The sequence below is a fragment of the Zea mays genome, chromosome 2 (genome assembly GCF_902167145.1).
Source record: "Zea mays cultivar B73 chromosome 2, Zm-B73-REFERENCE-NAM-5.0, whole genome shotgun sequence".
NCBI lineage: Eukaryota > Viridiplantae > Streptophyta > Magnoliopsida > Poales > Poaceae > Zea > Zea mays.
In genome coordinates, this window is record NC_050097.1 from 72,015,648 (window position 1) to 72,031,701 (window position 16,054).

Here is a 16,054-nt window from a genome sequence, read left to right on the forward strand (position 1 = left end):
AGGAGTAGAGAAATAAAAGTGAGCTTGTAGGTCCTTCTCATCCACTTCAAACTTTTCAGTTGTTGACGAATTAGCAGCCTGGGGCTCAGTGTATAGCCAGTGTAGAACAGCTGGGTAACTGATTGATCCTTCAGCTGAATAGGAAGACAACACAGATGTCATGAGAAAATAAGACCATTTTGGTACATTTTACGTTCAGAAGCTCAGGAAGAAAAAGGGATAGGGATCATCATTTTTTTAGACAGAGCAAATGCCAAGCAGTGAGAGTCAGTGTTTCTGATGTTACTGTAGCTTTTCTGCAAATACAGCGATGCTAGTAACGGAAATATGTATAAGAACAGATACCTAGTATTGCAAAATGCACTGGAACTTGGCCCATTGTGTGTTCCAGCTTCAGAATAGAAACAGTTCAGAGGAACTGTTCATACCTGGTAAGTTTGGAGCTCCGATAACACAATTTGACAAGGCTGGAAGAGCTCCGTGGTCCAAGTTAATGTTCATTGTAACAATCCTGATTCTTTTCTCTTCAGGTCGTTATTCCCAGATCCCAGGTGCAGTCTATATATGGGACCAAGCACACAGGAAAGTTGTGCAGGAAGCCAGAATTACTGGTAACAAGTTGATACGTCCCAAAAGAGAAACAACAAAATAACAACTAGGCCTTTTAGATTTGACAGAACCATATAAGATTCTATTACGCACATAAAAGAAAATTACAGTAGAGCTGGAGCTGAGAGGACATGTATGTCGTAGTACAAAGCCTTTATTACAGAATTCATGGTCCAAGCTTGAACTACAGTCTAGCTATCCGACACATGAGGCGTGTATAAATTTCTATTTGGGAACAGCAGTTCGTGTGGTAAAACCTCTCAAATGTTTAGAGAATATACAGGCAAACTTTAATTTTGTGTATGTATGACACATATATGCAAAAGCTATGGTACATGGAACAAGAGGAAATGGCATATCCTATCTCCGTGGAATTTTCATGTGCGGTTTGAACCATAGAGGTGAGTATAAACCCTTCTAGTTCTGTAAACAACTATGAGGCTTAAGCCAGCTCCAACAACACAGAACGCTGACATAATCAGTGAGCTCACAAAAAAGCAGACAGCTCCTTCACACTTCAGTGTTCCATCTGCAAGAAAACCCATGCTGTGAAACAATCTTGGAGATGTCAGAGATGTTATCTGACGGCGCTGCGCTTGTTTCTCAGCTTCATAGTCATATAAATTACTAGCAATAAGGCCTGAGAAGACGAGTGACCCTGCGGGGTTAGCTACTGTGAGGAAGTTGTACATTGCACCGAAGTGTTTTACGCCAAAAAGTTCAGAGACAGCAGCTGGCACAATAGCCCAATGAGCTCCATATCCGAGTCCAACCAGGAAGGTTCCAACGTACATAGTTCCAGGCCAAGCCATTGCGAAGAGGAAATGCCCAACAGCCATCAGGATCTGACAAATTACCAGCGCTATGTGCCTTGGGTATGTGTGTTCCCTGATTAGAAGAACAACAAATCAAGATATTAACAGTTCTGAAACTTGATATGCATAAAGGAACAATTCAAGCTTTATCAAACCTAAACAATAGTTATAGGGTGAACTAATTAACTAAAGTAGAAGAAATTGCAATTTATATAAAACTATTGAGTTGCATGCACCGACCAAAAGCTTAAGCTGGTGGAAAAAGACAAACAATTCACTAATACTTCCAACACAAATAACACACGCTGTGGAGCAAGCCTCTATGTTAACATACAGGTATCCAGAATAACTGAATCAAAGTGAAGCACGTCAGCCTAGATTTAACAAAATGGAAAAAGCTTTTAAGTTTTGGTGAAAAAATTATGATGCCTAACAACAATAGCAGACCATTTTTTCCATGACAAACAGTGGTGGATAGGTCAGTGTCAATACCTGACAATAATCTCAGAGAAGTAGCCACCTCCAACACGACCAAGGAAATTCCATATGCTCGTCAATGACACAAAAATATGCCCATCTTTGAACCCAACAGCCTGGCTCATCTGACCCATATTGTCGATCACTGTCAGACCTGATCCTGATCCAAGTAAGAGCGACCACCAAATAAGCCAAAAATCAGCCTTCACCAATGCCTGCACCAGGGTGAAGTTTTCACCTCGGCGTGGCTGCCTCCGAATTCTAACCCCACCCCTTGCTGCAGCTTGCACTAACTTGGTCTGCAACTCTTCAATCCTCTTTCTCCTTTCAGATGGAGGTAATGAATCAATGTCCTTAGGCTTCTCCTCTTCCACCTCACTTAAAATGACCTCTGGTTGATCCTCTTTCTCTTGTGAAGTGCTTGTCTCTCCTTTTGATGGATCAGAAAGGAGAGCCTCTTCAATTGGATGTTGTGTTTTGGATGACAGTGTCAAGGTCACAGGGATCACGATTGGTAAAACAAGAAGTATGAGTAGAATGACAGTGAGAAAATTAACCACATTGTCACTCAGTTGCATGAAATCTTGGACTAGCATGACGCCGACAAGATATGAGGCGAGGAGCAAGCAGATAGTGTAGATGAACAAGAAGCTGTTCTTGTCGGATGGACGCACCTGGCGGTGACCTCCAACGGGCCTAATAATAAACATCAGACCAATGGCAACCAATGATGGACCAACTGCAACCATGAATACAAGTGTTGCATGGTCGGGTGTGTGCATTACGGCATATAGTTGTGTCAAGATTGCACTGCTAAGGCCCGCAAATCCTTTCATAATACCCACTGTTTGACCTCTACTCTTGGGGAAGTTCTGGATGCATGTAACAAGTGCAGTTGTGTTGAAGAATGTCTCGCCGTTGGTCCCAACATAGATAAGAACACACATCTGAATAAACAACAGTGAAATATTACAATTAGCATCAGAAAATAAACCCATATAACTATATGGTTCCACAATATTTGCTAGCAGAGTAGAAAACTACATGCTCCACATAATTTGGTATGTGTGTGCCATGTACTCCACATAAGTTGGTACGCGGATCTAAGACGATGGTAAAATATGAACAAAAAATGCAAGTACAGCAAACTGATTGCATTGCATCATTTCCATTTGCCAACCAACGGAAAATTAGTTTGAGGAAGTATGGCTAGACTATTTTGACAACCAAGCAGAAGGAACCAAGGAGTTTCTGCTACGACAAAAACATAGAAACAGCCTACTTCTGAATAGATGAAAAAAGTACTCCACGGCACAATTTTTTGATGAATAACACCTTGAAATTGAGAAAAGGTAGCAACCAGTTACTGTCGATGTATATAATTCATAATGGTTACACCACTATTAAATTACAAAACGTTGTGCACATGGCCCAACATCAGTGACAACGACAACCTAAATACGGACACTAAAAACGAATATACCCTCAGCTGTACACTCATGTGATTTGATTGGTGACTTCAAGAAGTAAACTAACGTGCTTAGAAAAGCCATCATTGCACTTGATCTGATTTACGATCCAGTTGTTCCTTAGCTGGTTCAGTCAAACTGTTTAATTTTAATCATCAGGACACATCTTAGGGGGAAGATATCTTATGCAATCGATCATATTGGTACAAAATGCAATCATGTGATCTAATACATACGATCAAAATTCAATGGTGACTGCTATTTTAGGTGGGAGGGATTAAATATAAAATAGGTACTAGGTCTCAAGTGGAATGAGTTAAATGTAAATTATTGGATTTTAATTAGATGCATCAGATTGTTTGATTGCATATTTGCACTAACATGATCGACTGCACAGGCTATATCCCCATCTCAGGCCCACCTACCTGGCAACTCTATAAACAAATGAGCAGTTCACAGCACAAATAGAAATAGATCGAGTTTTGTCACTGGGGAACAGAACAATTTGACAGCCAACAAGTGGACTACTTGTGCTGTAATTCGGCAGTAACTCCTGTAATCTCCAGATTTCATGACCAAGAGCAGTTAATTTTCCTCCTAAACAAAAAAGGCTAAACCGAACCGTTCTACTGTTCATAACACGAACAACCATTGAACGGAGTAAACAAGAAAAAAGCAAAAGACGAACTCACCATCCAGAGGGGCAGTGCCGGCGCCTGCCTGGTGACGATGAGCCAGAGCCAGCCGTAGCCGAGGAAGTTCTGCACGGAGCCGATGAGCAGCATCGCCCACGACGGCAGCACGGCCGAGAGCGAGCCGGCGAGGAAGCCGACGCAGTCGCCGAGGTCCTTGGCGACGCCGAGCGCGGCCACCTGGCGCTGGTTGTAGCCCAGCGCGGCCTTGATGACCGGCGAGATGGTGCCAAAGAGGTACCCGATGCCGGCCATGGACTGCAGCCACATTGCGGCGACGAACACCAGCCACCGGTTCGTCGAGAAGGCCCGCAGTCTGTCCCCGAGCGTCCCCATCGGACTGGACGGAATCACTAAAGATGGGATTTTGGCGCAGAAGTTGGGATCAGGCTTTGATTCTAGAGCTTGACAAGCACTGACGAGATTGCCAAATGGACGAAAACTTTGCGGATTTGGAGACGAGGAAAGGAGGCGTCTTTGGATTGCGGGAAGCAAGGAATACACACTGCAGAAAGAGCTCAACGCTGCCTCAACAGACTTTATGAGTGAGCAATGCTAACTGGACTGCTTTAGCGCAAAACAAGGAAGGATTAGTCCGCTGGAAAAGGGTGGGCTCTGATTATGAAATGCAAACAACCTGTTTCCCAAAATGCAGAGATGATGTGGATCGGAAAAGGGAGAGCTTTACAGGCTTGAACGCCGCCACAACCTGTTTCCAAAATTCTGCAAGAGGCAGGAACGAGAAGAACAGGGACAGGGTAACAGGACACCTCCCGCTGAACAAACACAAGGATGAATGACGAGGGATGGGAGCCAGGGGACAGGGTGCGGGTCTCGGTCCACGGCTCCACGAGACGTGGAGGACGAGAGGTATATACTGCTGAGTGTTGATAGAACCCGTCCGTTTTCACTCCCATCTCGATTCTCGACCTTTCCGTTTCACTTTCAACGTGAACAACGAAATACTCCTTTTAGATCTCTTCAGCCGATTGTCCTTCGATCTACACTACATGATGTATCCCATTCGTTCTAGATTTTTTTGGCATCACTTATAACTGTTATTACACCTTACATTAAAATCACGCGTAGACTCTTTTGGTCATAACATCAACGAGCATAGAACGGTGTTCGCTAAGAATTTAATAAATCTTAAATCTTTAGTATCTGTTCGATAATACATTTTAATGTTTACGTTTATAAAGAGAAATAGAAGGTGTACTATTGATTAATATCATATTACTAGTTGATTTGGAAGTAGAAAATTTTACTTCACTACATATATAACATATTCATTACCTAGTATGATGGACCTAACGGCTCATCACCTGTACTGATGAGTGCACCTGTCCGACCGAGCCCGCCTCTCCACGCGCGGCTCAGCTCCCTTTACGTCACGTGCGACTCCTTTTCCCGCGTGGCTCCCTTAAGGCCCGATTGGCTCTGTTTCACGCTTGCATGGCTCGGCTCCCTTGGTCCGGTAAAACATTAAGTTATTTTCGGGAAAGCATTAAGTTATTCTTGTTTTTCAGAAAAATATTAAGTCATTTTCAGGGAAACATTAAGTATTTTTTGTTTTCAGCCATTCTTCGTGTTTTCTCAGACATTCCTGATTTTTCAGTAATTCCAGGTTCTAGGCAACATTAAGTCAATTTTTGTTTTTATTCATTTTTCATGTTTTTCTTAGTCATTTGTTGTTTTTAGTTCAGTCATTGTAGGCAACATTAAGTTATTCAATCGTTCAGGCAACATTACAACATTAAGCATAAAAGAAAACATTAAGTCATTTTGAGTGCGTTAAGTCATTTGAAGAGGAGATGGTTGGGCCACAATAAATGGCTGGCTTGGCTCGACTCTTGTGTGGGGAAGTGGCTCGACTTGCGGTAGCGCCACTAGTACAATTTGGCTCTATACAAGCGGTAGGCTTTTTACATCACAGGCGGTTCGGTTAGAAAACCGCCTGGGATGTCGCAGGCTATTCGAACCGCCTGTGATGTATTAGTATCACAAGCGGTTTTTTTAGGATCGCCTGTGATGTTCTATTCTTTTCACAAACGGACCCTAATGAAAAACCGCCTGTGATTGTGATTTGATTACCATATTAATATTTTAATTTTTAACAGAAATATGAAAATACAATTTAAATGAATTAATATTTTAATTTTTAACAGAAATATGCAAATACAATTTAAATGAATTAATATTTAATTTTTAACATAAATATGCAAATATAATTTAAATGAATTTTAATAGCACACATAGATAACTAGAGAGATTTTAAATTAATTGGCAACCACAATGCATAGTCGATCATACATGATAACAAATACAATTTGATTTATACAATTTTTCATGAACTATCATTTTTCCGCATGTATGGCTTTAAGTTCTTATCAATTTTCTTTTCCACACGCTTGATTCTCTCTGGACCGTTAAAGACGAACATCTCTTCATACTTATTGTATTCCTCATCTTGGTCTCCCACATTCTCAACTCCAACAATTTTTTGCTTTTCAGAAATAACTACATGCATCTTCTCATCTGCTGGATCGAGTACATAGAACACTTGTGCAACACATTCGGCGAGAACCCACAGGTCATCTTTATATCCTACTTTCTTTAAGTCTACCAGTATGAGTCCGTACTTATCCACTATCACCCCCACGGGATGTTGTACCCATTGGCACTTAAATAAGGGTATTTTCATGCTTGGGCCATAATCAAGTTCCCAGATTTCCTCTATGAATCCAAAATATGTGGTCTTTTGTCCATGTAGGTCAAAAGCATCGATACGAACACCGCTATTTTGTGCAACACTTTTCATGTCTTTTGATTTAGTGTAGAATGTGTACCCATTGATGTCATATGCTTGCCATGATGTCACAAAACACGATGGCCCAGAAGCCAAATTCTTCATTGTTTTCTCTTCCAAAGAGTCTCCGAATGGGATGTTTTTGTCCATTAACCATTCGTTGAAATGATGTTTGTGCTCCCTCATGATCCAGTCCTCTGTGCGGTTCTGATTTTCTTTACGAAGCTCATCCAGGTGTTCCTCTATGTAAAGCTCGGCTATCGTGAGATGTTGTAGTACACTACCATGAGCACAATGTACTAGCTTGTAATCCTCAACGCGAAAAGTTTTCCTGCCCATTCTCCCTCTCCCACATAGTTTACCCTCATGTTTAGGTACAGGCACACCTATAATTGTTCCGTCACTGATGTAATCTATACAGCTCTCAATCACTTCTTCTGTAGTGTATCCCTCCATGATTGAACCCTCTGGGTGAGCGCGATTTCGCACATAACCTTTTAATACTCCCAGGTATCGCTCCAACTGAAACATATGATGTAAATATAGTGGCCCTAATATTTTTATCTGATCCACGAGATGTATGATTAGGTGTACTTGCATATCAAAAAATGATGGATGAAAACACATTTCAAGCTTGCACATAGTCTCGATGATGTATGCCTTTAGATAGTCCAAGTCTTCTAAAGCTATTACTTTTTATGAAACCGCATTGAAAAAGTAACACAAGCGTGTGATGACAACTTTGACATGCTCTGTTTCGAGGGCTCTTATCGCAATTGGGAGGAACACCGTCATCATCACATGGCAGTCATGATAGTTGTAGCCAAATAGAGACAAGTCCTTCATCCTGACTAGTTTGCTGATATTGGATGAGAAACCTGTGGGCACTTTGACCTCACGCAAACATTTGCAAATCTTTGTTCTCTCCTCAACTGACAAGTTGTAGCTAGCTGGGGGGAGGTAAGGCTTCCCTTTGCCACTATCCACTGGATGAAGTTCCTGTCTGATTTGAAGATCTACTAGATCATTGCGTGATTTAAGTCCGTCCTTTGTCTTACTCGGCATGCCCAGCAAGGTTCCAATGATGCTGTCAAAAACATTTTTTGTTACATGCATCAAATCAATGTTGTGGCAAATTTCCATATCCTTCTAGTATGGGAGGTACTTGAAAAAAATTGATTGCTTCTTGAAAGTTGTGTAAGTTGAAGGGTCAGTTCTCTTTCTCTTTTCTCCTTTGTTTTTTCCCTTTCCAAATTCAACATGAATGTTCTTTACAATTTCAAAAACAAGTTTTCCACTATAAGGCTTTGGTGCACCTTCACTTTCCAGTTCATTGTTAAATTCCTCTTTCATCTTTCGGTACTTATGTTGCTTCATCAAGAACCGTCTGTGCCCATGAACACCAACTTCTTGGATGATTTAAGGTACATGGAAGCAGTTCCATCGACGCACACTACACAACCATTCTTTCCTTTAGTCTTTTGCCCTGATAGTGTGGCGCCACCGGGAGAATCATGGATGGTAACAAATATAATTGCTCTTAAGTTGAAATACTCATGGCAATACTCATCCCATATTCTAACTCCTTCATTCCAGAGCTTTGTCATATCTTCCATAAGAGGTTCTAGGAACACATCAATATCAATACCAGCTGATTTCGGACCTTGAATAAGAATAGTCAACATAATGTACTTTCTTTTGTGACACAGCCATGATGGAAGGTTGTACATCGTTAAAGTCATGGGCCAGGTGCTATGTACACTTCTTTTTTCACTAAATGGATTCATTCCGTCTGTACCCAAAGAAAATCTTACATTTCTGGTTTCTTTGGCAAACTCAGGATACATAAGATCGAAATTTTTCCATTGTGATGCATCAGCAGGGTGTCGAATCTGTTTGTTATTCTGCTTGCGATTTTCAGCATGCCAACGCATAAGCTCAGCCTCCCTAGGATTTGATAACAAACATTTTAAGCGATCAATTACTGGAAGATACCACATCACCAAAGCTGGGATCTTTGACTTCTTTTTCCCATCCATGTCATCAAAAGTGTCATCGTCACTTTCAGGTCCAATAGTGGATTTCTTGTTTTTATTTTTCTTCGGGAATTTTTTACACAGTCTTGATTGTAGCTCTTCTTGTATCGACTGACATTGCAAACTGGGCATCTTGATGCATTCTCAAAATCGCCACAATACAGAATACAATGGTTCGGACATGCATGAATTTTTTGCACACCCAGAGCTATGGGAGATATAAGCTTCTTCGCTTTATAAGTGCTTGTTGGTAGTTTATTGGGTTTTGGTAGTAATTGGGACAGAAAATTCAAAAGATCTGTGAAGCTAGTATCATACCATCCAGCGCTAGCTTTCAACTTAAGAAGTTCTAGAACTATACGCAGTGTAGTAAACTCTTTGTCACAACCCTTTGATTCATCATATAAAGGTTCTTTTGAGGCATTTTCCAGTCCCTCCATTTTAGATAGCCCTTTCTGCGATCCCACAGAACTCAACATTTCTGTTTCCATATGGCGCAACATCTCTTTGCAATCAAATTCTTCAAAATCTTGATTAGCATCCACATAATCCACTTTACCATCAACTTTAAGATCTAAAATTCCGACAACTCTCTCGTCATTACCAGGCACTTCACACGGATCCAACTCACCATGTTCTGACCATATCGTGTAATTGTTTTTAAACCCTCTTTTTAGCAGATGTGATTGGATTACTCCTGTATCTCTCCAAGCTATCTTATTATCACAATCGACGCACGGACATAATATCTCCTTACTCTTTCGCAAATTCGCATGCTTGTTGGCCGCTTCAATAAAGCTTCTCAAATTTCGAATGTACGACGGATGTGGTCTTGGCACATTGTACATCCAACCTCGGTCCATTACCTATCCCTATATTGATTAACATCAATAAAATCATTAATTAATTGAATTCATCCATAAAACATGAAACAAATTGATGTGCATGAAAATAAAACAAACATTGCAGCAATAGGTACCTTGAGGTGAGACAACTGTGTTTCTAAAGAATCTTTAAATTAGATCAACTACTACAAGTCCAAATCTTGGAATTCCTAAGCTTTTCTTCAAATCCGGTCTATATTACAAAATTGAGGCAAAAAATCACATCAAAATGAGAAAGAAAACAAATGGAGATCATATATATGCATAAACTATTGAAATCAATCAATAAACTCAAAAACAAAACCTTCTCCCTGTAGATCTCAAAAATACTCGCGACCGCTACAGTGCTGTGACTGTTCTGGGAGATAGGGTTCTGGAACCCGTGGGCTAGTCCTTTTATACTGTACACACATCGCAGGTGGATTTTTAAAAAAACCGCTTGTGATATATAACATCACAGGCGCTTTTTTATACCGACCGCCTGTGAAGTTAATCTATCACAGGCGATCAGAATAAAAAAGTGCATGTGATGTTATATATCACAAGCGGTTTTTCTAAAAATCCGCCTGTGATTGTTTACAATATAAAAGGCTTGTTGGTTCCGGCAGGAACCCTAACTCGTCCCGCCCAAGCTGACATAGTTGCGCCGCCAGGCTGTCGTCGTCCCCGTCTCCGAGCCCGAGCCCGAGCGCCGCCGTCCCCGTCCCCGAGCCCGAGCGCCACCGTCCCTGTCCCCGAGCCCGAGCGCCACCGTCCCCGTCCCCGAGCCCGAGCGTCGCCGTCCCCGTCCCCGAGCCCGAGCGCTGCCGTCCCCGTCCCCGAGCCCGAGCGCCGCCGTCCTCGAGCCCGAGCGCCGAGTGCGCCGCCGTCCCTGAGACCAAGCATCGCCGTCCCCGTCCCCGAGCCCGAACGCCGAGCGCTGCCGTCCCCGAGCCCGAGCTCGTGAGGTACTCAAGAATTGTTGGTCATTAGGCTCGTGAGGTACTCAAGAAGCTCTTTCTTCTTCCTCTCGTAGTAAGGTCGAAGTTCAGGTTCCATTTCTTCTAAGTTCATGGCTCGAATTTCCTCGGTGCACTCCTTGATCATGGTAGCCCTCTCGAGGGTTAGCTCATGCAACTTAGCCAAGTATTCAGTGGATTAATTGGAGCTAGATGTAAGTTTTGTCCTCTCGGACTTGCTAGAATCATGTCCAAAAGCCTCTTGCCACTCACTGACGATGGGGAGCAGTTGTCCATGTCGTCGGCATGGACGTGCGAGCTTGCGGTAGCCGCCATTGATGTCCTGGTAGTAGCTTTTCGATTGGAGGCATCCACCAAAGGTTCCCATTTTAATTCGTCCTTCAAGACATACCAGTAAAGCATATACTAGAACACCTTGCCTTCTTCCGTTGCAAAAGAAGGTTCCCATTGATATATATATATATATATATATATGTGTGTGTGTTTGAATCATAGCTTTCCAAATTTCAGAAGTTAATTGATGGCAGATTACTTCTTACAGACTTTATGTTGTTACTATATTGTTCCCCTGATTATCATGTGCTTAGATTAATTATTCGTCTAAACAACATCCCTGGTTTGGCCACTATGACTCGTGGATAAAATGGCTATCCAGAAAATAAATGGTTAATCAAATGCTTATCAGAACTGTTGGTCATTATGCTTATATTGTTGGTGTTTTCACTTACATATTTTGTTAAGGTCACCATTTTTGCTTTAGTAGCTTGTTGCCAGTCAGTTATAAGATACTTGCTAGCTGTGTATGCTTATTGCTTGGTTGTCAATTACTTCTCATGTATCCGTTTTTTATTTCTTTTATCCCTTCTGATTAAATGTTTGTATACCATTAAGGTGTTAGTATCCTTCGAATGAAGAATTTTGTGTCCCTCCATCGATGTCAGTTGTTTGATCTTGTCTTGGATAGTTGATGCAACTACTAGGACCCCTTCTTGGTAGAAAATCTCCATAGTGATTGGGGCAACAAGTCTATTTTTAGTGTTTTTTGGCTACCTATCTTTGTTTGATAATCATTAGGGCAAATGTGCTTATGGCCACATACATCATGGAAGTACATCATGGAACCCCTTATCGAGCACTGAGTATGTGCATTGTTGGCACACATGAATTCCCTGTGCTTCCCAACCCTATGTTATAAGACTTGTTCTTATCTCCCTTCTTTGACTTGTTCATAGCCATGACAATGTTATTTGGACCCCTCTTTTTGCCCTATAAGCCACATCCTTGTTTTCCCTCTGATCCCTGCCTTTGTTGCAATCTCAATTTTGATTGTGAGACTTGGTCATTTTCAGTTTCAGAGATGGAAAAAGAGCCACTTGACATGGTTGAGAGCTCAGTTCGAGTCATCGAGACACATGTTGACATCATTCGTAGTCTAGTGACTGATGGGGTTGTGGATACTAGTGAACCAGAATTAGTGTACACACTTAAGACCACTTTGTTTCAAATTGGAGATGTTTGCGACATGCTTGAGAAGTGTGCTCTATCCATCAAAAAGTATGCTGACTCCAAGAGGGCTAAAATTATTCAAGATGAAGCCCTGCAATATGCTGAAGATGATGAAGCTGCAGATGATTTGGAGGAACTCCCAAGCCCAGATCTCCTTACTCAAGCCGACATATTGGAAAAATATTTTGGAATTGAGTATGATAGCGACCAGTCAAGGGGTTGTTGATGTTTAGTCCTAAACAACACGATATGAGTATCGTAGGTTTCACTCTTAGAGATAATGTATTTTGTACGAACCTCTTAGAGAGTGTCAAGTCAATGAACTATCTTCGAGTACTATTGGGAAGTGGATCTCTTTGATGTATTTGTTTTCCCTAGTGATATCGATGGTGCCGAGTAGCACCAAATTTGGACTTGTGTCCATATCTATAGATGCTAGTAGTTGAGCACTAGCGCCTACAATCTTGACTACCTCATCCCTATTCTCTGTTTGGGACTTATATGGAGAATGGCATCGGCTGAATGCCTGAATCGGGTCGGGAAGCACAGAGCAGATAGAAGTGCACTTTCCAATGCAGATAGACAGAGAAGGCATGGTTGTGATGTTATAATGATGAAGGACACCAAGAAGAGATTATGGCCTGTCATCCACCACCACTGCCCGTTATTTGTGGGCTTCACCGAGGGCTGGAAACATTTGGTGACAGCAAACGACCTTCGGGCTCGGGACTGAGAGCACCTAGAGGGGGGGGGGTGAATAGGTGATCCTGTAAAACTTTAAACTTAAGCCACAAAAACTTGGTTAAGCGTTAGCACAGATATTGCCAAGTGGCTAGAGAGGAGTCTCAACAAAACACAACAACCACAAGAGATCAATCACAGAGATGGCACAGTGGTTTATCCCGTGGTTCGGCCAAGACCAACGCTTGTCTACTCCACGTTGTGGCGTCCCAACGGACGAGGGTTGCAATCAACCCCTCTCAAGTGGTCCAAAGACCCACTTGAATACCACGGTGTCTTGCTTGCTTTACTATATCCCGTTTGCGAGGAATCTCCACACTTTGGAGCCTCTCTCCCTTACACTTGAAGTTCACAAAGAAGCACGGAGTAAGAGAGGGATAAGCAACACACTCAAGACAAGAAATCACAGCAACACCACCCACGCAAGTTGCAACAAGAGCTCACAACACAACTCAATGAGTTCACAACTCAACTAGAGCTCTAATTGCTATCGCAAAGAATCAAAGGCGCGGAATCGATGTCTTAGTGCTTAGGAATGCTTAGAGGATGCTTGGTGTTCTCCTCCATGCGCCTAGGGGTCCCTTTTATAGCCCCAAGGCAGCTAGGAGCCGTTGAGAGCATTCCTGGAAGGCAAATCTTGCCTTCTGTCGCCTGGCGCACCGGACAGTCCGGTGCACACCGGACACTGTCCGGTGCGGATTTCTTTCCTTCTGTGGCGAAGTCGACCGTTGGTGCCTGGGAGCCGTTGGCGCACCGGACACTGTCCGGTGCACACCGAACAGTCCGGTGCCCCCTCCCGACCGTTGGCTCGGCCACGTGTCTTGCGCAGATCGCGCAGCCGACCGTTGGCTCGGCCGACCGTTGGCTCACCGGACAGTCCGGTGCACACCGGACAGTCCGGTGAATTATAGTCGTACGTCGCCGATGAATTCCCGAGAGCTGCCAGTTCGCTCGAGCCAGCCTGGCGCACCGGACAGTCCGGTGCTCCCAAACTGAGCAAAGTATTGACTGCTCAAGCCAAGACATTTCCAATTGTTCTTTTCCTGTTTTCAGCACTTAGACACAATACATTAGTCTCTAAAACAATGTACTAAGTCTGACAAACATACCTTTTGACATGATTTGCACTTTGTCCACCCCATTGCATAGATCAACACAAAAGTACTTGCGTAGCACTCAATCACCAAAATACTTAGAAATGGCCCAAGGGCACAATTCCCTTTCAATCTCCCCCTTTTTGGTGATTTATGCCAACACAACATAAAGCAACTAGAACAAGTGCAATATCAATGCAAATGAAAACTCAAATTTGTTTTGAATCAAATTTGGCATATATGGATCATTCTTTGCCACCACTTGGTTTGTTTTTGCAAATCACACTCAAATCTCTATCTCTAAGTCAAACACGCAAAGAGAGTCATTCCAAGAGAAATTGATTCAAGATTTCAAAAACTCCCCCTTTTTCCCATAATCAACACTTCTCCCCACAAGAAGCCAACTTTTGACAAGAGAGACAATAAAAGAGTTTTGACAAACCAAAAGCTCTATTCTACTATTTTCAAAAACTCTCAAGTAGTAGCTGATCCATTTATTGCTTTGGCCTTTATTTTCTCCCCCTTTGGCATCAAGCACCAAAACGGGATCAACCTTGGCCCTTTAATCCCATTGCCTCACCAAAATCTTCAACTAAGAGTAAAAGGCAATAAGAGTACATGAGATGAACTTGGAATAAGTTACCCTCTCATCGGAGTGCAGTGGAAGTCTTTCATGGTCCAAGTCCACCTTTTCCCTTTCAAACCTCCTTTGAGACTAAAACAAATAAACTCAAGCACACGGTTAGTCTCAAAGGGTCAAGTTGTAGCACGTCTCCCCCTACATATGTGCATCACTTGCAAAAGGACTTGTGAGGTCCAGGGAGTGTATGTACAACTCGAGCACCATAAATAAACAACACAATGCAAAAGGAACATGATCAAAGGCATAAACACATGTATGCTATAAATCAATCCAAGTTCCGCGAATCTAAGACATTTAGCTCACTGCGCAACTTGCAAAAGGTCTGCTCATCTAAAGGCTTGGTAAAGATATCGGCTAGCTAGTTCTCGGAGCTAACATGAAACACTTCGATATCTCCCTTTTGCTGGTGGTCTCTCAAAAAGTGATGTCGGATGTCTATGTGCTTTGTGCGGCTGTGTTCAACAGGATTATCCGCCATGCGGATAGCACTCTCATTATCACATAGGAGTGGGACTTTGCTCAGATTGTAGCCAAAGTCCCTGAGGGTTTGCCTCATCCAAAGTAGTTGCGCGCAACATTGTCCTGCGGCAACGTACTCGGCCTCAGCGGTGGATAGGGCAACGGAGGTTTGTTTCTTAGAACTCCATGACACCAGGGACCTTCCTAAGAATTGACACGTCCCCGATGTACTCTTCCTATCGACCTTACATCCAGCATAGTCGGAGTCTGAGTATCCAATCAAGTCAAAGGTAGACCCCTTTGGATACCAGATCCCGAAACAAGGCGTAGCGACTAAATATCTAAGAATTCGCTTCACAGCCACTAAGTGGCACTCCCTTGGATCAGATTGAAATCTAGCACACATGCATACACTAAGCATAATATCCGGTCTACTAGCACATAAATAAAGTAAAGACCCTATCATAGACCGGTATGCTTTTTGATCAACGGACTTACCTCCTTTGTTGAGGTCGGTGTGTCCGTCGGTTCCCATCGGAGTCTTTGCGGGCTTGGCGTCCTTCATCCCAAACCTCTTGATCAAGTCTTGCGTGTACTTTGTTTGAGAGATGAAGGTTCCATCCTCGAGTTGCCTCACTTGGAACCCAAGGAAGTAGCTTAACTCGCCCATCATCGACATCTCGAATTTCTGAGTCATCACCCTGCTAAACTCTTCACAAGACTTTTGGTTAGTAGAACCAAATATTATGTCATCGGCATAAATTTGGCACACAAAAAGGTCACCATCACAAGTCTTAGTAAAAAGAGTTGGATCGGCTTTCCCAACCTTGAAAGCATTAGTAATTAAAAAATCTCTAAGGC

The 16,054-nt window shown here is 42.6% G+C and overlaps 1 protein-coding gene across 1 annotated transcript; it reads right to left on the bottom strand.

Annotated features, from left to right (window-relative positions):
- Positions 1-961: 961 nt before the first annotated feature.
- On the bottom strand, positions 962-4,559 carry LOC100382788 (uncharacterized). The gene is given in 3 exon segments (NM_001175492.1): positions 962-1,497; positions 1,917-2,848; positions 4,063-4,559. Coding segments are annotated over 3 exon segments (1,446 nt in total). The 5' UTR covers positions 4,066-4,559; the 3' UTR covers positions 962-986.
- Positions 4,560-16,054: the final 11,495 nt, after the last annotated feature.